The sequence below is a fragment of the Mobula hypostoma genome, chromosome 6, assembly GCF_963921235.1.
Source record: "Mobula hypostoma chromosome 6, sMobHyp1.1, whole genome shotgun sequence".
Classification (NCBI taxonomy): Eukaryota; Metazoa; Chordata; class Chondrichthyes; order Myliobatiformes; family Myliobatidae; genus Mobula; species Mobula hypostoma.
The window spans coordinates 37,585,313-37,610,049 of record NC_086102.1 but is presented as its reverse complement, the minus strand read 5'-3'; the positions used below and the strand labels follow the sequence as shown (position 1 = coordinate 37,610,049).

Genomic DNA, 24,737 nt, shown 5'->3' with positions numbered 1-24,737 from the left:
ATAAATATGTACTGGGAAGCGTAAAAGAGACCCATGCTAAACATCTACAAACATCCTCTCCCAATCAGCTCCTACTGCATAACAATATCCCTGACAATAGAGGTTGACAGTGAGCCTCTAGGAGAACTAGAGCACTGTCCACAAGAGACGGCTTCGGAGAGATGGAAAAGTTGGAACTAAATAGGTTTGTCAGTGATTGCTGGGGCAGCATGGCTCAAAGGGCCAACTCTGCTCTGTTTCACTCATTAAAGGCATCCGTTAGTCTTGCGAGACCATAGATCTGCGCCTGGAAAGGGCGTAGGCCTGGGCAAGGTTGTGTGGAAGACCAGCAATTGCCTGTGCTGCAAGTCTCCCCTCTCCATGACACCAATGTTGTCCAAGGGAAGGGCATTAGGACCCATATAGCTTGGCACCAGTGTCGTCGCAGAGCAATGTGTGATTAAGTGCCTCGCTCAAGGACACAACACGTTGCCTCGGCTGGGGCTTGAACTCACGACCTTCAGGTCGCGAGTCCAATGCCTTAACCACTTGGCCACATGCCCACACTTCACTCATTAATTAGTTAATTAATATTTGTTGCCTATGAGTTAACATTAAGATGATAAAATACTGTAAACTTAGAAATAGATTCCCATTACATTGATAAATTATTCACTGCATTTTGGGAGCACTAAACTGAAAAAACTCCTTTTATATTAGATTAATACTCACCAAATCATTTTTCACTACAGCTGTGAGAAAAACTTGGAACTGTTGAATTTGTCTATCTGTACTCATGGACGGGAAGATACCAAGTGTCTTGTTTATGTTCAGTGGATTATTCATTATTTCTTCAACATTCTTACCTTCCAACTGCAAAACAAGCATCAAGTAACAGAATCAAAAGGTTGCACAGTCAATGGGATTCAGCAGGTTTTAATTAGAAACAAAATGGCAGCACAGCAGGATTTAGCTCATTATCTTAATTCCTAATACAACAATCCTGCTAAATCCTTCCCATAGTTCTATCCCCAACGCCCAACAAATTCTCTCTCAACTACCTTTCAATTCCCTTTTAAAAGCTCCAAATAACTGTTTACATTGGGTTGAGGAAACCGCACATTCCAGCTTGTAACTACTCTGAGTTAAAAGAAGTTCCCTCAAACATGCTTTACTCAAAAAAATCTATCTCCCCAAATAGTCCTTGAACCGTTAGAGAGGACAGTTCCTCTCTATTTATCCCAATTAAACCAATTTGATCTTGTGCAACTTTTAAGTCTCATCTTAAACTTTACCCCAAGGAGAACATAAGAAATTTGTCCGATCTAAACCGATTAAAATGCCTCATGTCTTGAACTATTCTGTAAATCTTTTCTGTACCCTCTCTAGGACTTCCTGCCTTGCTTAAAGGCATGTTAGATGACTAACATCTTCATTAGAATCAAATTGAAAACCACCCTTTCAATTTTAAACAGCATGTGTTATTGCGGTACTGGAAATATAAACCATCTAGTGCTGCATTCTGATGGGCTTCAATGCAACCAAGACTTTTAATTATCTTGCTACTTTTTTAAAATTCAAACAAATCCAATTAGGAATACTAGGATGAAGAACCAGTATCTTGGTTAGCGGGACTGAATTTTTGGAAGAACTCATGGAGACACATGAAATTTTGCAGATGCTGGAAATCTGGAGCAGCACACACAGAATGCTAAGGGAACTCGGTAAATCAGGCAACATCTATGGAGAGGAATAAAGAGTTGCCATATTAGGCTGAGACGTATCATCAGGACTGGAAAGGAAGGAGGATAAGCCAGTATAAGACAGTGGGAAGAGGGAGAATAGCACAATGAACTGGTGAGTCCAGGAGACAGATAGAAGGTATGTAAGTGGGTTGGGGAGGGAGGTTGAAAGGAAATGATGTGAGTAGCTGGGAGGTGATAGGTGGAAGAGGCAAAAGGCTGAAGAAGAAGGAATCTGATAGGGGAGGACAGAGAATGGAGTAGCAGAGATATATGGAGAGAAAATTGTGAGGTTCGGGGCCTAACTGCTGAAGGTGTGACCAACAATGGTAGGCAGGAGTAGAAAAAATAAGAAACCACCAGTTGGAGGAAAGCAGTTTGTGGAATAGTCAGAATAGAGAGGGTTAGTTGCAGAGAGATGGGTGGTGCCGTGAAGAGATTTGAATACAACGATAAGAATTTTAAAATGGAAATGTTGAGGACAAATAATGGATGCAGGGCACTGAGTACAGAATAATAACTGAGAATTAGATTTCACCAAGGGACAGTTTTCTACTGAATTTTTGAAAAGATTATTAAACAGTTCCCGAGATGTGGATATTATTTACTGTTTTGTCCAGAACTATGGATAAGAACAGAAACTGGTTGTTTGTGGCATATTCGGAATAGAAGAGGCGGTGGAGCTCAAAAGCCAAGAACATAACTGAGACTTTGTGGGGGGAGAAAGTACAAGAACAATCAGTGAAACACCTACAGACAAGGCAAGTAAGACAGATTGTCATAGAGGCAGCTGGGCTAATAGTATCAGTAATAGAGGCAAATAGATTTGAGATAAAAGTATGTTTGGGAGAGGCAGGGGTTACATGTAATGAACACAGATAAAGCGGAAGAAGAAACCAAAGGTAACTGTTAGCTAATCACAAACAAGAGAAAGTCTGCAGGTGCTGGAAATTCAAGCAGCACTCACACAAAATGCTGGAGGAACTCAGCAGGCCAGGCAGCAGCTATGGAAAAGAGTGTAGTCGACGTTTCAGGCCGGGAACGTTGACTACTCTTTTCTATACATGCTGCCTGGCTTGCTGAGTTCCTCCAGCATTTTGTGTGGTTATTGTTAGCTGTTCAAGATAGATGCAGAGAAAGTTCAGATCAGAATTTGGTAGGGAGAAACAAATAGATTTAAAAGCAGAGAGCTTATGTGAAACCTATACTGGCTAGCTCACACTCACAGTATGACAAAAAATTTCTTGTACCCATAATAAAAGAAAGATAGAAGCTTTCTGGAAGGGTTAAAATAAAATTCACAAAGATTATAGCATAACCAACAGAATAAATGTTCAAATAGTTAAGCAAGCTGCCTTCAGAAAAGCCTAACCTTTTATTATAACTTGTCTGGAAATGGAAAGAAATCAGGGATTACTAATAAATTTAAGGAGAACTTGGAAGTAGTTCATTTACCTACCGAATCATTTAAAAAAGAATTCACTGCCACAGGGAATAACTGAGGCAAACAGCATTGGAGTATGTAAAGGAAAAGTAAACAAACATGAAGGATATAATGATGGGATTGCATGAAGGCAATCTGGATCAGTGAGGCCATTCCATTTTCGTAATGAGGGCTGTACAATTAAGAGAAAAACCAGGACAGAGTTCAAATTTAAATCTGAGGTCCTGTGGAGTGCAGGAATGACCCACAGACAATGAAAAGTCAGTTTGGCTTTGACAAAATTAATCTGTGTACTTTGAAGGTGACTGGGAAATGGAAGTAAAATCAGAAAGAACATTTCAAGACATTGCACTAAATCAGGGTTTCCCAAACGTTTTTATGCCATGGACCCCAACCGAAGGGTCCATGGACCCCAGCTTGAGAACCTCTGTGCTAAACGCAGCCCAGTGGAAAAGCAGGCACAATTAATCCACGGTTAGTTTGCGCGAAGCATCCCCAAAACGATCAGTTTTGCTAGCCAATCAGTAATGACAGCACAGAAGTGCGATGTAATGGGGGTGAAGTCCAATGAACAAGAATAGTGAACATAAAAATGAAAATAATCAACAGGATCATTGCAGACAAGAGTACTGAAAGATATAACTGCAGGGAGACAAGATGAAGACACCAAGTGGCAGAAGCAGCAGTACCTGGTCCAGTTGAAAATAGACTGACTGAGGAACCCCAAAGGGCAAGGGAACTCAGGGGAAAAAAGCGAAGAGCAGCCAAGGGGCAGAATTCATGACAGGCTGCAGAACAGCTCAAAGTTATTAAGTACAGTGTACTATTTGCAGGATAGAAGAATGTATGGCTAGATTTGCAGCAGGCATATTAAATGGTTTCGTGAACACTAACATTTGAACTTGTGAAGTAAGAAATTAATATTTGCAAATCTGAATCACAAAAGCACAGAACATGCTGGAATTGACAGTTAAAAATTTAGCAGCTATAAAGGAAACCATATGTACTGTCAGTTAGCTACTGAAACTATAAATACTTAATTATATCATTCTTTCTAGATTTCCAACTGTCTTGCCCTGTACCTTCCATTTATATTTTGCAATTTAACTGTAAAATGTTTGTGGTGCAAAAAAAAAAGAGACCTACTTCAAAACCAAATGAATCCGCATCTTCAGGTTGATATTCTGCACTTGGTCCTTGTCTGAATGTGGCACCATCATCATTCAGAAACTCTGTGCAATCTGTTAAGATATTAATTAGTCTGGTGAAAATTTAATTCAGTTCTACAGTTCTGACTAGCAGAAATACCTTTCTATAGGCAGGAGGACATTCTGCAGCAGAACACAATTCCACAAGCAAATTTGCTTCCACATTTCCATTGAATTGACTTGGTGCGCAAGACTTATACTTGATAAACAAATGCAATTCTTCCCATGGAAATTTCAGTCTTAGTCACTGAGAAAACATTTATTTATTTATTTAGATCATGAGGACACTCGGTCCTCTTTTATTGTCATTTAGAAATGCACACATTAAAAAATGATACAATGTTCCTCCAGAGTGATATCACAGAAACACAAGACTAAAACTGACAAACACACATAATTATAACATATAGTTACAACAGTGCAAAGCAACGCCATAATTTGATAAAGAGCAGACCATGGGCACGGTAAAAAAAGTCTCAAAGTTCCGATGACCTCATCATCTCACGCAGACGGTAGAAGGCAGAAATTCTCCCTGCCATGAACCTCCAAGCGCTGCAAACTTGCCGATGCCACACCATTGGAAGCACCCAACTGCAGCGGACTCTGAGTCCATCCAAAAACTTCGAGCCCCCGACCAGCCCTCCGACACCCAGTGCCATCCACTGCCGAGCGCTTCGACCCTGCCCCGGCTGCCGAGCAACAAGCAAAGCCAAGGACTCGGGGCCTTCTCCTCCGGAGATTCTGGATTACACAGCAGCAGCGGCAGTGAAGCAGGCATTTCAGAAGTTTCACCAGATGTTCCTCCATGCTCTCACATCTGTCTCCATCAAATCAGGATTGTGCACAGAACCCTACTTGACAGATAACAGATATCACCACCAGAGTGGCCACTGCGAGCTGTGTCGCGTCGCCATCTTCTCCTCCTGCCTTTTCATAGAACATAAAACAGTACTGCACAAGGATAGGCCTGTTGACCTATGATGGGTGTGCCAAACATAATGCCAAATTAAACTCCCTTTACAAAGCAAATTTCTTTTGCCTGTACATGATCCCTATCCCTCCACTCCCTTATATTTATGTGTCTATCCTAAAGCCTCATAATTATCATTGTTGTACCTCATTCCAGTACCACCCTCGGCAACATCTACTCCTCTCCGTGTTTCCCAAAGACAAAGGGTATTTTCTACTCTGGGAAAAACGGTTTTCCTATCTACCCTATCTATCTCCTTCATAATTTTATAAACTTCTATCAGGTCTCCCCTCAGCTTCGAAGTTCAAAGTAAATGTTATTATCAAAGTGCATATGTACTATCATATACAACCCTGAGATTCATTTTTGTGTGGGCATACTCAGCAAATCTATAGAAACAGTAATATAACAGGACCAATGAAAGATCAACCAAAGTGCAGAAGACAACAAACTGTGCAAATGCAAATATAAATAAATAGCAATAAATAACGAGAACTTGTGATAACAAGATAAAGAGTGCTTAAAGTGAGATTATGGTGTAGGACCATCTCAATGGATGGGCAAGTGAGTGTCGTTATCCCCTTTGTTCAAGAACCTGATGGTTGAGGGGTAGTAACTGTTCTTGAACTTGGTGGTGCGTGTCCTGAAGCTTTTATCACTTCTGCCTGATGGAAGCAGTGAGGAAAGAGCACGGCCTAGGTGTTGAGAATCTCTGATAATGGATGCTACTTTCCTACGACAGCATTTCAAGTAAATGCACTCAATGGTTGGGAGGGCTTTAAAGTGAAGAGCCAATGAGAAGGCATCTACTGTGGACCTGTTGTTCTGGTAGGCAAATTGGAGCGGATCCAAGTCGCTACTCAGACAGGAGTTGATGTGCTTCACCACCAGTGTCTCCAAACACTTCATCAAGGATGTGATGCAAATGGGGCGATAGTTATTGTGGCAGCTCACCACACTTTTCTTGGGCACTAGTCAGTTAGTACACGGCCAGGTACCTCGTCCAGTCTGGATGTTTTCCTTAGCTTCACGCTCCTGAAGGCAGCCTGCTTCAGATACTGAGATCAAAGGATCCTCAGGACATGTGGGGGTTTGTGATGGTTCCTCCATGTTGTGATGGTCCAAGCCAGCAGAGAAGGCATTGAGCTCATCTGGAAGTGAAGCCCTGCTGTCTTCCATATCGCTTGATTTAAGTTTGTAGGACACACTCATCTATAGCTGTTTTAATAAAGTCCATTACAACCATGGTGTATTCATTCAGATCTCTCAATGCGTGTTTGAACATGGCCCTGTCCACTGACACAAAGCAATCCTGTCTCGTTGCTCTGCCTCCCGCGACCACTTCCTAGTTGTCCTAATGTCCACGGCCTTGCATTTCAGGCTCTGCTTGTAAGCAGGTAGGAGGAGGATAGCCAAGTGATCCGAGTTACCAAAATGTGGTCTGGGCAAGGAATGGTAGCCATTGCTTATCTTAGTATAGCAGTGATGTAGTATGTTGGGAGCTCTGATGCTACAGATTATGTGAGGGTGATAAGTAGGCAAGATTTTCTTCACAAACCTGGTTGAAGTCTCCAACTATAATTTGAAATGCATCGGAATGGGCTGTTTCTTGTCTGCAGATGACATTATGCAGTGTCTTGAGTGATTACTTATAGTCAGCCGCTGGCGGTAAATAAGCTGCGATCAGGATCACAGAAGAGAACTCCTGAGGCAAATAGAATGGTCTATATTTGACCATTAGGTGTTCCAAGTTGGGGGAACACAAGTTTGACAAAACCGCCATGTCAGAGCACCAACGAGAACTGCCCATAAAATACACTCTGGTTTGACTGCTGCATCCACTGTGACAGCAGTTAACCAAGTTTCGATATGGCAAACAACTGAAATGTTTCTCATGTACCTTTGATACAACAGTCTTTCCTTCAGATTGTCAAGTTTTACTCTCCAGCATCTGCACATTCAACAACAAGGTGCTGGATAGAGGAGCCTCATCACCTCTGTATTTCAGCCTGGCCTGGATTCCCCATCTCCTGCCATGCTTTTAGCCACGGTGATGAGCCTTAAAGGCACTGTACCTGACTGGTCCAGGTTCTTCAGTTGATCGTGAGATATGAAGATCATTGAGATAATTTGAAAGTCCATTGTTAAGAGGAATTTTACATGCTACAAATTGCAGCAAAAGTAATTCAAAAGAGGTATAAAGAGGAAATCTGGAACAATTTTGTGCAACCCAACGTTGCCAATGATTGCTGGTGCCATGCTGAAGTTGGATGTACTCTAGAGAAAATAGCCAAGTTTGTCCAACCTCTCTTTATAGCTAATGCTCTTGAAACCAAGCAGCACCCTGGTAACCCTTTCCTGCACCCTTTTGAAAGCCTCCACATCCTTCATGAAACGGGTAACTAGAATTGCAAAGAATTCTTGAAATGTGGCCTCAGAGTTTTACAGCTGCAACATGACTTCCTTACTCTTGTAGTCAGTGACCTAACCTATGAAGACGAGCATGCCATAAGCCTTCCTTACCACCTTGTCTGCTTGCATGGCTGCATTTAGTGACTTGAACCCCAAAATCACTTTGTATATCAATTCTGTTAAACGAAATGCAATGGGCCTCTCCAATACTTTATCCGCTGCCGGATTCACTGCTGGTACTTCACCTCCCTCACGTCCAGCAAGGATCGGAAGATTGCTTGTCTCCAGCCTCCAGATCCTGCCTCCAACTCCAGTGGCCCTCAATGTCTCCATTCCACAATCCCTACTGCCTCAGGCTTAGACCTCAATTCCATCAGATGCACCCAGATTACAAATCTCTCTGAATATATCCCCAGCCCAACAGCTCTAGACACCTCCGTAGTGGTGACACTACCATCGCCAACACCGGTTCCAGTGATTCTGAGCAGATTCAGAACCTGGATTCCACCGCCATCAAAGCCAGTCCCTACGACCCAGGACACCTTCAAACTGCTAATTGCGTAACCTTTAACTCTGGCTCCAGCCTGGACCTTGACCGACAGCGCCTCCAGGTTGAGACTTTATATGCTGTTGCTGGAACCCAAATCTCCCCTTACCCCACCATCACCCTGCAATCCCGTGTCTCTCAGGCCCCACCGTCAGCTCTTGCGTCCTCAGAGCCTCCATCTTCTTCCTACCCCACCTTCCCTGAACACCCAACACACCTCTCTCCTCAGAAAAACAACCAATCATCTTCCCCCTTCTGATCCCAGTTCTCATCCATGCCGGGTCTTCACACAATTCCCTCCAACCTTCCCCTTTCTGAGGCAGAACGTTTTGTCATCAGTAAGGGCCTTATCTTTGTCCCCATGTCTGCACCTTAGTGAGTTCTGCGCCCGCTGAGACGTCAAACTCCATGCCTTCCTCTTTGGCAAAGACCGTTCTGACTGCACTGATGACCCCTTCTCCCGTCTTCAACCCTCCTCCACACTTCAAGCACTCTCGATCTTTTCAATCTCTTTAAGTTCCCTGGTCCCGATTGTCTCATTTTCTCTATGGATGTCCAGTTCCTATACACTTCTATTCCCCATCAGGAGGACCTTAAGGCTCTTGTTTCTTTCTGGACAATAGACCCAAGCAATTCCCCTCCACTGCTGCTCTCCTCCGTATTTTGGAAACGATCCTTAACCTCAGTAATTTCTCCTTCAGGTTCTCCCACTTGCTTCAAAGCCAAGGCGTAGCCATGGGCACTCACATGGGTCCCAGCTATGCCTGCCTTTTCGACTGCTATGTGGAACAGTCCATGTTCCAAGCCTACACCTGCATTGCTCCCCAGTTCTGCCTAGGTTACATTGATAACTGCATTTGTGTGGCTTCCTGCACCCGTGCTGAGCTCGCCAATTTCATCAACTTTGCCTCCAGCCTCCACCCTGCCCTCAAATTTACCTGGCCCATTTCTGACACCTCTCTCCCCTTTCTCGATTTCTGTCTCCATCTCTGGAGATAGTTTATCTACCAATCTCTTTTATAAATCCACTGACTCTCACAGCTTTCTGCACTATATCTCATCTCACCCTGCTACTTATAAAAATACGATTCCCTTTTCTCAGTTCCTCCATCTCTGCTATATCTGTTCTCAGGTTGAGGCTTTTCATTCCAGAACAACTGTGATGTCCTCTTTCTTCAAAGAAGAGGGCTTCCCTTCTTCTACTATCAATGCTGCTCTCACCTGCATCTCTGCTCTCATTCCATCCCATCCTCCTGCTGCCACACCAGGGATAGGGTTCCTCTTGTCCTCACCTACCACCCCACTAGCCTCCACGTCCAACATGTAATTCTCCTTAACTTTCACCATCACCAATGGGATCTCACCACCAGGCAAAACTTTCCCTCCTCCCCCATTTTCTGCTTCTGCAGGGATCACTTCCTATGCGACTCCCTTGTCCACTCGTCCCTCCCCACTGATCTCCCTCCTGTCACTTATCCTTGCAAGCAGAACAAGTGCCACACCTGCCCCTACACCTCCTCCCTCAGTAACTTTCAGGGACCCCTATCAGTCCTTCCAGATGATGTGACACTTCACCTGTGAGTCTGTTGGTGTCATCTACGGCATCCGGTGCTCCCCATGTGGCCTCCTGTATATCTATGAGACTCGATGTAGATTGGGAAGCACCTATAAAAGGCGGGATATCCCAGTGGCCTCCCATTTCAATTCTACTTCCCATTCCCATTGCGACATGTTGGTCGGTCCATGGCCTCCTGTACTACCAGGATTGAGGCCACACTCAGATTGGAAGAGCAACACCTTATATTTCATCTGTGTAGCCTCCAGCCTGATGGCATGAACATCGATTTCTCAAACTTCAGGAAACTGCCCCCCTTTCACCATTCCCCATTCCTGTTTCCCTCTCTCACCTTATCTCCTTACCTGTCCATCTCCTCCCTCTGGTGCTCCTCCCCCTTTCCTCACTTCCATGGTCTCCTGTTCTCTCCTGTCAGGGTCCCTCTTCTCCAGCCTTTTATCTCTTTACCAATCAACTTCCCAGCTCCTTACTTTACTCCCTCCCCTTCTCCCGGTTCCCCTATCACCTGCAACTTTGTACTTCTTCCTCCCCTCCCCCCACCTTCTTATTCTGACATCTCTCCTTCCTTTCCAGTCCTGATGAAGACTCTCAGCCCGAAAAGTCGACTCTTTGCTCTTTTCCATGGATGCTGCCTGGCCTGCTGAGTTCCTGCGGCATTTGTGCGTATGTGTGAATGCTGTTAAAGGTCCTGTCATTGACGGTACATGTTCCACTTACATTTGACCTCTAAAGTGCAATGCTTCAGACCCCGTCAGCCATTTCTCTGCCCATTTATTTAACTGTAACTGATCTGCATCCTTCGATAGCCCGCTAAACTATCCATAACTATAGCAATTGTTGTGTCTAGAAAATCAGTAACCCAACCCACCTATCAGTTTCATTCTTGTCATTTATATATATATATACCGGAATGTCACCGGAATAGTCCGGAGACAGCATGGATGGACAGTGGACAGCCAGGAAAGACTGGCACCAGGGGTGTCAGGATTGGCATTCTGGGCACCAGCTCAGAAGAGCACCCACCTCTTGAAGCTTCTAGTTTACACCGAGAAACATACCCTCGGGGTCCTCCGAGAGGGAGGGAGAATGATGGACCCAATCGGACGGATACAGTTAATTACAGAGAATGACTATGACCAAGAGCTAGGATAAGAGGCTCTGAGTGTCCAGTGTGTTGGTGTGGGAGAGCGTTTTCCAGCATTAAAGGTTTATGAGTCCACCAAGCAAAGTTGAGGTGCTATTCCATCCCAGTGGATGAAGATGAGATTACTTCACTAAGCACAGATGATGTGGTCTTTTCAACCACTGATTCACAAGCCACAGCGATTCGCTCTGGAGAGAGTCATCATACTCCAGGTCAGACGAGAGATAACCCAGGTCAGGTTTCAGACCACAGTACCCAGGTAGATCCTTCGCATGATGGCGGTGGTGAGGAGGTAGAGAAGAAGAGGAAGGTCAAGTGGCCAGCAATGGCAGATGAGAAGGCTTGGCGTGTATTTGATGAGGATATCAGTATGATGTTGGAGAACACTCTCAGGGGAACATCAAAGAGAAAGTTGGAAGTGATAGGTGATATGATTTACGATGTTGGAAAGCACAGGTTTGGTTTGGTTGAGTTGAAAAAAGCAAAGCCTACACAGCAACCAAGCAGGCGCCAGAATGAGATTAGTAGGTTGAGGAGAGAGCTTAGATAATTGAGACAGAGGTGGAAGGTAGCAAGTGAGGGTGACAAACCAGGGCTTGCTGATCTCCGAGAGCATTTTCGAATAAAGTTAGCATCACTCTGTCATGCAGAGTCACAACGTAAAAAGAGAAAGAGAGAGAAGGCAAGAAAGTCGTTCTTTGAGAACCCTCACAAGTTCACAAAGAAACTGTTTGAACAAAGTAAGAGCGGGCAGCTTAACATCTCTCAACAAGAACTTGAGGATCACCTGGCAAGCACTTACTCTAACGAACAGCGGGAGGCTCCTTTGCTTGACATTTCAAGGCTTGTGAAGCCTACCAAGCCAGGAGTGAAGTTCGATCTGTCAGAGCCCAAATTGGCAGAAGTTGAACGGTTCATCAGAAAGGCAAGGTCAGTCTCAGTGCCAGGACCTAATGGAGTGCCGTATAAGGTGTTCAAGAAGTGTGAAGAGCTGAGGAAATACTTGTGGAGATTGTTAAAAGTGGTATGGAGACAAGGTGTTGTTCTTTTGTCATGGAGTGAGGCTGAAGGAGTATACATCCCGAAGGAAGAGAATTCTTCTACATTGAATCAGTTCCGACCAACTTCACTCCTGAATGTAGAGGGGAAGATTATATTTGGCATTCTGGCAGAAACAATATCTTCATTTGTGACAGAGAATGGATTGGTAAATACATCTGTGCAGAAGGCAGGAATACCAGGCTTCCCAGGATGCCTTAAACATTCTAGTATGATATGGCATACCATCCAGGAGTCGAAAAGGTTGAGAAGAAATCTGGCTGTAGTTTGGCTTGATCTGGCAAATGCATATGGTTCTGTTCTCCATGTCCCGAATGAGTTTGCGATGGAATTCCTAAGGATTCCTGCTAAGGTGAGGAACTTTGTTATGCAGTACTACAACGATTTCCGGATGAGGTTTTCCACTCAGCAGTTTACAACTAGGTGACAGAGCTTGGATGTTGGAATCCCAATGGGATGTGCGATTTCAGCCATCCTTTTTGTGTTAGCCGTGGAGGTCATTGTGAGGGCTGCAGAATCAGTGGGACCAGGTGTCGCACTTGATGGCAGAGGGGAGTTACCACCAATACGGGTGTTCATGGACGATCTCACCCTTTTGGGTCCCAGCACGGAGGCAGTGGAAAATGTACTATCTAGACTCAAGGAGCTAATGGATTGGGGAAGAATGAAGTTCAAGACCAAGAAGTCAAGGAGCCTTGTTCTTTGGAGAGGAAAGCTGGTTGACTTTCATTTCACCCTTTGTGGAGAGGAGATTCCATCCATTGAGGATCAATCAGTTAAGACCCTTGGGCGATGGTACACAGAGGAGCTGAGAGACACCAAGAGGGTTCAAGAGACAGGAGAACAGATCAGCAGAGGTCTGATGTCTGTTGACAAGAGTGGCTTGCCTGGAAAGTTGAAGTTGCGGTACATTGCAGTATGGACTGATGCCACGGATAATGTGGCCACTAACTGTCTATGAAGTGGCAATGTCCCACGTTGAGGCAATGGAATGGAAGATCAAGAAGTATGTGAAGAAGTGGCTTGGAGTACCGAGCAGCCTCACCAATGTTGCAATCCACAGTAGCCAGACAAAGCTTACCATCCCAGTGCAATCCCTTGTGAAAGAGGTCAAGGTAGCCAAAGTAAGATCATTCTTGATGCTTCGAGACTCAAAAGACCCTGTCATCAAGAACACCCAGCCGGATGTGAGATCAGGCAGGAAGTGGTCAGCCTGTGTAGCAGTTGATGAGGCAGAGTCTAGATTGAAGCACAAGGAGACGGTTGGGGCTATCAGGCTAGGCCGCCAGGGACTTGGATGGACAACCCACAAGTGGTGGTCATCTTCTACAGATAAGGAGCGCCGTGAGCTTGTAACACAAGAAATACGAGAGGTAGAAGAGGAGAAGAGGTTTAGCTAAAACAGCTGGCCTCGCCAAACAAGGGGCTTGGACCTGGTGGGAAAGTGTTGAACACCGACATCTATCTTGGAATGTTCTGTGGCAGATGGAACTGCTCGGCACCTCTTTTCTATGCAGAGCAGCGTACGATCTGCTCCCAACACCTGCCAACCTCAGCACGTGGTATGAAGATAAGACAGACAGATGTGCTGCTTGTGGCGAGAAGGGAACACTTCAACATATTTTGAGTGCATGCAGAGTCAATCTCTCCAGCAGCATGTACACCTGGAGACATAACAATGTTCTCAAAGTTGTAACAGAAGTGGTCGAGCAGAGAGTACTGCAGCACAACTTATCTCATGCCCCATGCTGCACAGAGCATCACATATCATTTGTGAAAGAAGGCTCCAAGTCAAGGGTGTACAGTGCAGGCTCACGATCAAGCATACTTTCTTCAGCCAATGATTGGTGTGTCAAGGCTGACCTGGACAGGAAAGGCAGTTTCCCGGAGCAAATAGCTTTCACCACATTGCATCCAGATATAATCGTATGGTCTGACACCAGCACAGAAGCGGTTATTGGTGAACTCACAGTCCCCTAGGAAGACAACATCGATGAAGCCCATGAGGGCAAGTTAACCAAGTATGCAGAATTAAGATCAGAATGCAGGGACAGAGGGTGGTAGGTCTCATGCTATCCATTCGAAGTAGGCTGCCGTGGGTTTATTGCTTTCACTCCAGAAGTGGCTGCGTGACCTTGGCATCACTAGAAGAGAGATCAAGTCAACCAGCAGGGCTGTAGCTGAGGCAGCAGAGAAAGGATCAGCATGGGTGTGGACCAAGTATGTCCAGAGGGGCAGGTAGTCAGACAGTGTATACATCTTTTGCAAACCCTTCAATAGTTGCATAGACACCCGAAGAGCAGACTACCTGTTGGATGGAAGTGACCAACAACTCTGATAGAGGCAGATGCCAAGTTTTTAAGCTCACCAGTGGGAGGTGGTGCTTTAGCACGGCTGGCCCACCACCTCGAGGGAGTCTTGATCATAAGCAGGCTGAAACTCCTGAAGACAGGTGGCAGATCAACTGATGATCCCACTGGTGATAGGACAGGACAGTTAACATCTCAGTCCATGTGTATTTTTAACACACTACATCTCAGAAACAACATAGCACTTATCCCTGCAGTCATAGACCTCCTGCCAACTGCGTACCCAAACTACCAAGTCACTGTGGATCCCATATATTTCAATCATCTGAATCAGCCTGCCGTAATACATTCTTCAAAATTATTGGTTTAATTTGTTCCAATCACTTAGAATAATCTGCTGCAAAACAACAATATTTCATGACGTGTCAGTGATAATAAACCCGATTCTGATTATGCGTTTCTACATTTCATAATAAAATTGACAATACTGATTTATAAAAATAAACCACAAGAAATTGTTAATCAGTAAATGAGCAACCAAGGGGAAAGTTATCACTTCTTCACTGTCAACTTGCCTTTCCTTAAGGAGGCATAGCATTCTCAGATGTTCTTTATGTATGATGCTATACGATGTTGACCTTTAACTCAGTCCCTCTCTGCCGGCTTCAGAAGGTGCCACTGTCTCACAGCCAGTGGAAAAGGTTTGAACTCCACTGCTGTGTATGTGTGGAGATTGTGCATTCTACCATTATGGTTTCTCTCATGTGCTCAACCTGCTTCCCTGATCCCAAAGCTGTGCTGGCAAATTAAATGGCTGTTATAACTTGCCTCAACCATTGATAAAAGGCTGGCGAATCAGAAGTGTAGCTTAGAGGGAGGGCCAGATGTACAGAAACCTGAAGTCCCCCACCACAGATTCAACAGCAGCTACTTCCATTCAACAAACTGGCACAACTGTAATCAGTACAGTTTAGCAACACTGGGACCATTTTGATAATTTTGCACTGAAAATTTAAACTTTGTTTTTTGTTATCGTTGTGTTCTTGTAAAATTTTATGTTTTTTCTTGAGAATGATGCTATGTGCCTATGATCCTGCAAGTAAGTTTTGCAATGTACCTGTGCATACACCGTGCTTGTGCATATTAACAATAAACTTGACTACGACTTTGAATAAGTAGGGGAAGGCAACTAATGGAAACGGTCTGAGAACTAGAATAGACATAATGGAAAAATCACAAGAAAAATTAAGAAAAAATAGATTTTGCTAAGAAATTTTGGTAAAATTGTCGAGCTCAAGCTAAGGCAAGTGGTTCCCAAACTTTTTGGGTTATTGCCCTCTTGGTTCCAAGAACAAATGCCCAGCATCCCCTCCCCTCCATTACATAAACATTTTCAGGGCCATCTGACTTCTGTGCACAACTTCAATCATTGAAACAGTTCATCTAAATTGGGAATAACCAATAAGGTGGTTACAAAAGGGGAAAAGGTTTCTTTATTTGGCAAACACAGAAACATATACAACACAAATTTGAGCAGTACTGGGATATTGCATACAAGTCTGATCTGACACATCTCATAAAGCTTGTGATTGCGTAAACAAGATACCAACGACATTTACAAAGGTGTAGTCTGGATTTAAAAATGTAGATATGACGAAAGACTGGTTAGCCTGGGGTGTCTGCTTCAGAACAGAGGAGGCTGAGAAAAAAATTTAGTTGTAAAATATAAAATGCATAAAAATTTAAATAGTTGACAGGAAGAAAAAGCATGTTTAGACAGGTTAGAGATAATCCAATGCCTCTAATAGAAAGGTCGGTACTCAGGCAACAAATTGGTAGACAATTGAAAGGGGAGAAGACAGATCTCTATAACTTTTAGAACAAACAATGAACCCAATCTGTCCATATCAATTAAACTGTTCAGTGAAATGCCTTCTCATTACTGAGGGCTACAATGTTCCTCTGAGCCAATTCTCAGTTACATTTCTGATACTGTCCTCACTTTAACCATTTTCCCAGTTCCAGTCGGCTTATTTTCACCATGGAGATTGAATCCCTCTGCACCACCATCCCATTAGCAGGTTAGCTTAAGGGCCTTTCCTCAAACAGGCACAACCAGTTCACTCCACCACCAGCTCCATTTACCTGGCTGAACTTGTTTTCATGCCAAGCTACGTTACCTCACACTCCATTCACCTCCCCCAAATCAAGTGCATGACTGTGAGAATATTTCTTCTTTCAGTTCTATTCAGGCCCTTTTTTCTCATCCCATTTCTCAGTAAGAAAATGAATGTTTCAATGTCACCTCCCACACTTTTTTCACAACTCGTCAGTGTTGGTGTATGAGCCACAAGTGGTGACGTCTCACATACAAGAGGGAGATGGGACACCTGGTTTAAGAGATGTAACAACAACCACCTTTTGCTCAGTTATCAGTAGAACTAAAAAACGGATTGTTGACTTCAGGAAGGAGGGTAAATGTGCCAATCCATATTGGTAGTTCAGCAATGGAGAGTGTCAGCAGCTTTAAATTCTTGGGCATTAGCATATCAAATGACCTGTCTGGGCACAGCACATTTAGTTAGATACAATCACAACAAAGCTGTTACAAATCTTTTCTTTCTTAGATTAAGGAGGTTCAGCATGTCAGCAAACACTCTACAAACTTCTACAGATGTACTGTTGAAAGTATCCTGACTAATTGCATCGTGGTCTGGTACAGGTATTCCAATGCACATGAATGTAAGAAGCTTCATGGAGTAGACTCAGCCAATACATGCATCCTCCCCTTCATCCCTAATGTCTTTGAGGTACTTCTGCAAGAAGGCAACATCTGTCACCTAGATCCCCATCATCGGGACCATGCCATCTTCCTGCAGTTAACATTGGACAGAAGATACTAAAGCTTGAAGTTCCATGTCGCCAAGTGTGGGATTTCAAACTTCTGTACATCCAGAACCAGTCTGTACAACATTAATCACTACTTCTCTACATCAACACTGTGACTATTTTGCATTACAGAGTACTTAGTTCTTTCTGGTTAAATTTGTGTGTAACTTACAGAGTCATAGAAAAGCACAGAAACAGGACCTTTGGTCCATCTAGTCCATGCCAAAGTACTAAAACGGCCTACTCCCATCTGCCCGCACAAGGACCATAGTCCTCCATAACCCTACCATCCATGTACCTATCCAAGTGTCTCTTACGCATTGAAAACAAGCTCGTGTGCATCACTTGCGCTGGTATTTTGTCCCACACTTCAGGGACCTTCCCCTCACATTCCTGGTAAACTTTTCATCTTTCACCCTTAATCCATGACCTCTAGTTGCAGTACCACCCAACCTCAGCGGAAAAAGCCTGCTTGCATTTACCCTATCCACACCTCCTCTCACCTTCACCCTCCTCTCACTTTCACTGGTCCAACTTTGATTTATTTTTCCTTTCTCTCATCTTCTGATCTCCCAGAGGTACCACACATTCTCCCACTACACTCATTTCATTTCCCCGCCTCCTATTCCTATTTCCTTTCAAATTTTCCTAGCTTTGATGAGAGGATAATGATCTGAAATGTGAACCTGCTCACTCTCAACTGTCAATGCCTGACCTGCTGAGTATTTCTAACGTATTTTTATTGTACAACCAGAAAAGTGACTCAAAGTCAAATAACCAGAGTGATTGCGAATGGTTGTTTGCTCAAACTAAGATTGATGTTGATGTTCCCCAGGGATCAGTGCTGGAAATTTTGAGTGTTTTGATTGTCATTAATAATTTAAATGGATGCACAAAGTAAAATTTCCAAAATTTACAACTGAAGTAAAGTCAAATGTGTACTAAGCATAGCAACAGGCTGTGAAAAGGCAGTCTCCTTAGGTTGGCTGAGGAGACAGATGAGTGACAAATGAACGTTAATACGGAGAATTGTGAAGAGATCCTCTTTGGTACAAGGAGGAGAAACTACATAAAGCAAAAGGCATATTATTTAACAACAGTGCAGAAAACCAGGGCCTATATGCGTATTCACATTAAATCTTGAAAGTACCAGTTCATAATGAACATTTTCAATTTTACTACATGTAGAGGCAAAAATGCATAGCACCTGGGAAATTTTGGTTGAGTCTATATACAAAACTCAGTGTAGCCACATGGGAAATACTGTATTCACTGTTTCTCACACAGGGGTCCAAGAGAGTGCAGATACAATGAGGAAAATTAGCTTTCAGATTAGACAAGCAGAGATCTGTTCTCCATAGATCAAAGAGATGAAAGGTGATTTGGTAAAGTGTACAAAATCTAACTAGTTTTAGGTCAGATAAAATGGTGACAAATTATTCCATAAGTGTATGACTCCATCACTGCAAGGGCACATTTGAAATTTTCCTGGAAAGATATAATGAGAATAAAAGGATAACTTTTACTTTTTAACCAGATAGTAGGTAGGACCTAGAAGTCATTGTCCATAGAGATGGTCGAAATAAAATTGATTAGGTCATTCATGATCATAAGATATAGGAGCAGAATTAGGCCATTCAGCCCATCAACTCTGCTCCACCATTTAATCATGACTGATTTAGTTTCCTTCTCAACTCACTCACCTGCCTTCTCTCCGTAATCTTCACACCCTCACTAATCAAGAATCTATCAACCTCCGCCTTAAATATGCCCAATGACTTGGCACAGCCATCTGAGGCAATGAGTTCCACAGATTCACCACCCTCTGACTAAATAAATTCCTCCTCATCTTAGTTTGAACCCACAATGATAAGCAATTATTGTCTCAGGGTGGTGTTCAGTCACAAAGTGCACTTTCTGCAATCTTCCATTGAAGTCTGACGCAAGTTTGAGGAAACATATTTCATCTTTCAGCAAAGGCATTTTGACTTTCTAAACTCAGTTCAGTATACAACCTGCTTTTCCTTCAAACTTGCTCTGGGCCAGGGGTTTCCAACCTTTTTTATGCTGTGGACTAATTCCATTAAGAAAGGGGACTGTGGACCCCAGGTTGGAAATCGCTGCTCGTGACCATCTTCTATCATTGTGTTTTTAATCATCAAAAGTTCAAATCAATTTTATTATCAAAGTACACATGTCGCTATGTCCTATCCCAAGGCATTCACAGTAAATACACCGAAACACAATAGAATCAATGATAAACTACACACGACAAACAACCAATCTACAAAAAATAATAAATTGTGCAAATACAAAAAAAAGAAATTGTCATTGCAATACTGCCTTTATATTCATACAGTCACAGAGCTTTCCTTTTGTTCTTTCCAGCCCTCTTTAAATTTTCTGCATTTTAATTTTTTTGATAACTCTTTTACAGAAAGTCTCTTGTTCCACCCTCCACTGAAGCTATCTGTCCTGAGTATTTTCCGTAGCTTTTTAAAAAATTCTGATTTGTATTTTCTGTGGATTTTGAACAGAAGGGAACATTGCAGTTCTGTTTCAGATTGACCTCCAAACTCCAATGTCCTGGGCTGTAATGGCATCACGCTAACCGCTATGTTGTGTTTTATTTACTGTCTAAGGTGTATTAGTGACATTACCTTCCAAGTAATGCTTCATTTTACTCTAACCAGATTTTTTTTTTCATTCTCCACAATCGTTGACAGATCTGGCAGTATCTCTTTTCTGGATTTGTACAGTCAGACTCTTGAGTCTCACAGCACAAAAATGGGCCTTTGAAGCCACCAAGTCCATTATGAGGCACCCACTTACAATTATTCTGTATTTGTCAATTTCATGCACTTTATTTTCATCCAACACTTTCCCTCCAAAAACTCAGAAAAGGGACTGAACCTTCCCTAACCCACAGTTCACACTTCAAATGATCTGCAAAAATACGTCATCATACCATAGCAAGAGAAAAGGTGTAAAACCTTTCCTTTACTCCACTTAGTCTCCAAAACATCCCTCCAATTGGTCACTTCCTTGTACTTTTCAGACACATACACACACACACACACAAAATGCTGGAGAAACTCAGCGGCTCAGGCAGCATATATGGAGGGAAATGAACAGTCAGTGTTTCAAGGTTATCAGGACTTGAACTTTTCATTTCATGTACTGTGTTCACTGCTCACAATAGTCTGCTCTGTGTTAGAGACTAAACACAGACTCCATAATTTCTAGGGGGAAAATTTCCACTGGGTTTTTAAATGTCTTTCCAGATGTTTTAATATTATGCCCCACTGTAACCTTCGTCTATAGTCTCCAAAACTGTGTTAATTCAGCTCTTTCTACAGACATTCAGCTGTAACACTGAATTCAATAATTTCAGATTAAAATCATATAAACAATAATATAATCATATAATGGTAGGAATCTGGTACCTGGCCCTCAAGCACACTCCAGCATTTAAAAAGATCAGGTCTGAGCTGTTCATAACCTCAACACATTCCCATCTACCCCAGTAAAATTCTCCCCCCCCCAATCAATTCACTAACAGTACCTTAAAAACTCAAAGACACCGCCTCCACTGCCCTTTGAGGAAGAGTTCTAAAGCCTCACTGTTGAAGGGGAGGTAGAGAAATCACTTCTGCTGTATCTTAAATGGGCAATACCTTACTTTTAAACAGTGACCTCTTGTTCTTGATTCTCCCACAAGAAACATCCACATTCAGTTTGCAAAGACCCCTCAGATTCTTGGATATTTCAATCAAGTCACTGTCAGTCATCTAAATTCTAATGGATACAAATCGAGTCTGTCCTTGGAGGCAACTTGACCACCTCAGTCATCAGGGTGGCAAACCTCTGAACTTCCTATATGTTTACGTCTTTAAGAAGATCGATACTTCAGTGTATTTCAGGGGTGGGATCAAAAATACTCCATATAATTGGAACACACTGAAGTTCAGTTTCACCAGCTATACACAATACATTCTGTTAGCTCTCGGTATCTGCAAAACGTGTACAAGGACACACAGATCCCTCTGCATCGCAGAAATATTTTCCATTCGTCTACTCTGTAACTGTGGATAATTACTCCACTACTGTTACTTATACTTCATCTAGATCCTGCCTCCGATTTATTTTCTTGTTGAATTACCATCATTCAAGGGAATAGAAGATATCGTAAAAACTCAGATCAGCCAAAAATCACTGTTCTGAAGACCCTCTCAAAGGATCGTCCTCTTATTGTGGCGAGGAGACTTCTGAGTCTCTGAGATTGCGAGTCCCCAAGACTGCAAGAGCAATACCGTCTGGAGTTCAGCCATCTGGCACTTAGCACCTGGTAAGGTCACTCGTAACAATGAAGTCAAGGAGGCGGTTCTCAGCAAAGATCAATCCAACCAAGCCCTCGAAGATGATTACACATTAGAATGGCAGTAGAAGACTACCGCAGTGAAGGGTCCACAGACATCTTGCATTTCATGCTGCTGGACCCTGACCCCCACGTTAAACAAAGTCATGCACAGGAATTCTCCATTGACAACTACTCGGGTTGAGTGATCGCACTAATACTACTCAGGTGATGCAAGGTCATCAATCTGAAATGTTAACTCTGTTTCCCTATCCACGTCTGATGCTTTACTTAGTGAGCATTTTCAGTACTTCCTGGGGTTTTTTTTTTGGTTACGCTCTTTTTTAATCTTCCATTTCCCACTAACTACAAAGGAAGTTAAATAAAACTTATTAAGCGAGTGATGAAATCAAATAAAAGCACAATTCATGGAAACAGCATATTATTGCTCACTGGCCCAGTATCTCAAATGCAGACGATCTACCTTTCTCTACACTTAATTCAAAACTGAGAACGGCTTTTAAAAGTCACTTCCACATAGCTACACTAAATCATCAGTCTGGGTTACATTAGGTTCTGGTTGAATCTGTATCTTCTTATTAATCAGGGAGGTGTCACCACCGATGCATAATTTGTGCATTATCCTCATGGGCTGGGATAGCATTTTCCACCTACAAATCCAGCTGCATCTTGGCTGGTGCAAATTAAAACTGAGATAGTATTCTAGGTGGTGGTGGTTGGGGTGGGGGGGCAGTTGCTGTGAATAGCCACATGACAGGGATGATAGGGGGTAGAACCCCTGGTAACACATAAAAAGCCTCTGGACAAACACTTGAATCATTGACATGGAAACCCACGCACACATGGGAAGAATGCACAACTTTCTTACAGAGGGCGCCAGAATTGAACTCCAATGCCCTGAGCTGCAATTGCACTGCTGCTCTACCGTGGTGCCCCAATGACCTGCTTCCACCAGACAATTCAGACGACCTAGATTCGGGTAGCTCTCCCTGCGACCACGTGGATTTTACTGTCATACCACAAGGATGTGGGCTGGTGGGTTGATTAACGTCACTGGAAATTGCTCCTTGCACGCAGGCAAATGGTAGAATGGAAGGGGGTGGGGGAAGGATGTGCACTTGATGGTAATGTGGGGGGGGGAATTATAGGAAAAGTAAATGGGGGAACGGGTGGGAGTTATGGTGGAACGGCACTGTCTTAACGAACCAAAATAATCTCCAAAATCATATGGAAATACTCCAGTTATTTTATTCTTCATTCAGAATGGAGCTAAATCGGAAGCACTGCAAACTAAACTACTTGTTTAGTTATTTCTTTTTAAGATTCTGGCCGCCAGCGGTACAATAATGGTGCTTAAGAAGAGTTTCAAGCCTGGAAACAGAAAGCTCCTGTTCGGATGAGAACAAAGGATCTCCTTGCGGAACCTGGATCGCTTCCAAGAATTGAAGGCCAGCCTCCATATTAATTTCAAAACTGGATTCTGCTGAAGGGTCTTGGCGCGAAACGCCGATTACACTTTTCCATAGAGGCTGCCTGGCCTGCTGAGCTCCTCCGGCATTTTGAGTGTACTGTATTACTTTGATTTCCAGCCTCTGCAGATTTTTTCCTTGTTGGGTGATTCATCCCCGATGTTGCTGAGTTGCCAAATATAGGCAGAAATACTTAATTCGAATTACAACTAGCTATTGGTTGAGTTAGAGGAAGCTCATGTAAACAATTCAGTTACTACGCAAGTTAAACCTCGCCATTTGACACAAAAGTACACGGGAAAATTACGACAGAAGACGGAAAGCTATTACCTTCTCGAGCCATAACTCCTCTCGGAGACCTTCGTAGAGAGTGTTAGCAAAACCACTATTTCCGGGTTACTCTTGCTTCCCGTTTGACTCATGAACAACGAATGCGAAAGAGCCGCAAACCCAACAGCCACTCATGTTTTATGTAAACTGAGCCGCCCCGCAGATAGATGGTATTGAAAAGCGGCATATCATGGGGAATTTTGCACTAGCACAGATGCAAATCCCGACTGTAATAAGATCTTCTAAAGCTTGTGCTAGATTGAAGCTTTATGTAAGAATCAAACTGGAAGGATTGGGGGGGGGGAGTAGTTTTTTTTACAGAATTATGGAATCGAGCTCTTTCGAGGGCTTAGTTTCAATTCACTTCGCGTAGCGATGTGCAGGGAGGGCGGCTCTCCCGCGAGTAAGCAGAGGGAAGAGCTACACACGCAGATTACTGGAGGAACTCAGCAGCGATGGAAAAGAGCAAACAAGTGGATGTTTCGGGCCGAGACCCTCCATCGGGATCAGCTACACCAACGGCCGCGGGGGCTGGAAACCGCGACAGGAATTCAGCAGGTCGAGCGGAGGGCGGTCTATATAAAGAGGAAATTGCCGATGCGGGAAACCCAGAGAAACTCCCACAAAATGTCGGAGCTACTCAGCAGGTTGGGCTGCAATTATGGAAGAGCCGAGTCCTTAATCCTACGCCGATGCCGACTGGTCTGCCGAGTTCCTCCAGCATTTTGGCGGGGTCTATATTTTGCTGTGTGTCCCTGCCTCGGGACTGGGAAGGGAAGTGAGAGGGAGGGTGAAGCAGTCAATAGGTGATTGATGGAAACTTTTTTTAAAACTGGGTAGTGACGGAGGTTGGTGATTGCCAGACTAGACAAAATAGGACAATCACAATCAAGAGAAAAATCTGTTTATGGGGAAATCCAAAGCAACATACCCACCCACCCACAATGCTGGAGGAACTCAGCAGGCTAGACAGGATTTATGGAAAAGGAATACAATCGGCGTTTCGGGCCGAGACCTCGTCATCAGTACTGGAAAAAAGATGAAAGAAAGTGGGAGGAGGTGAGGAAGAACCACAAGGTGATAGGTGAAACCGGGAGGGGTGGAGTAACGAGCTGGGAAGTTGTTTGTTGAAGGAGATACAAGGCTGGAGAATGGGGAATCTAATAGCATAGGACAGAAGGCCACGGAAGAAAGGAAAAGGAGAGAAGCACCACGCGACCCAAACAGAATATAAGGCGTTGCTCCTCCAATCTGAGTGTGGCCTCTCCATCTCTAGAAACA

General features: G+C 43.5%; 1 protein-coding gene across 2 annotated transcripts in view; it reads right to left on the bottom strand.

Moving 5' to 3' along the window:
* The window catches only part of LOC134347940 (E3 ubiquitin-protein ligase DZIP3-like), a 106,747-nt gene extending 82,267 nt beyond the window's left edge, over nucleotides 1–24,480 (bottom strand). For both annotated transcript variants that reach the window (XM_063050606.1, XM_063050605.1), the window contains exons 1-3: nucleotides 23,457–24,480; nucleotides 4,312–4,406; nucleotides 712–852 (exon numbers count right to left, since the gene is read on the bottom strand). In XM_063050606.1, the coding sequence (XP_062906676.1) occupies nucleotides 712–852; nucleotides 4,312–4,406; nucleotides 23,457–23,469 (249 nt within the window). In that variant the 5' untranslated portion in view covers nucleotides 23,470–24,480. The remainder of the gene's footprint in view (nucleotides 1–711; nucleotides 853–4,311; nucleotides 4,407–23,456) is intronic.
* Nucleotides 24,481–24,737: the final 257 nt, after the last annotated feature.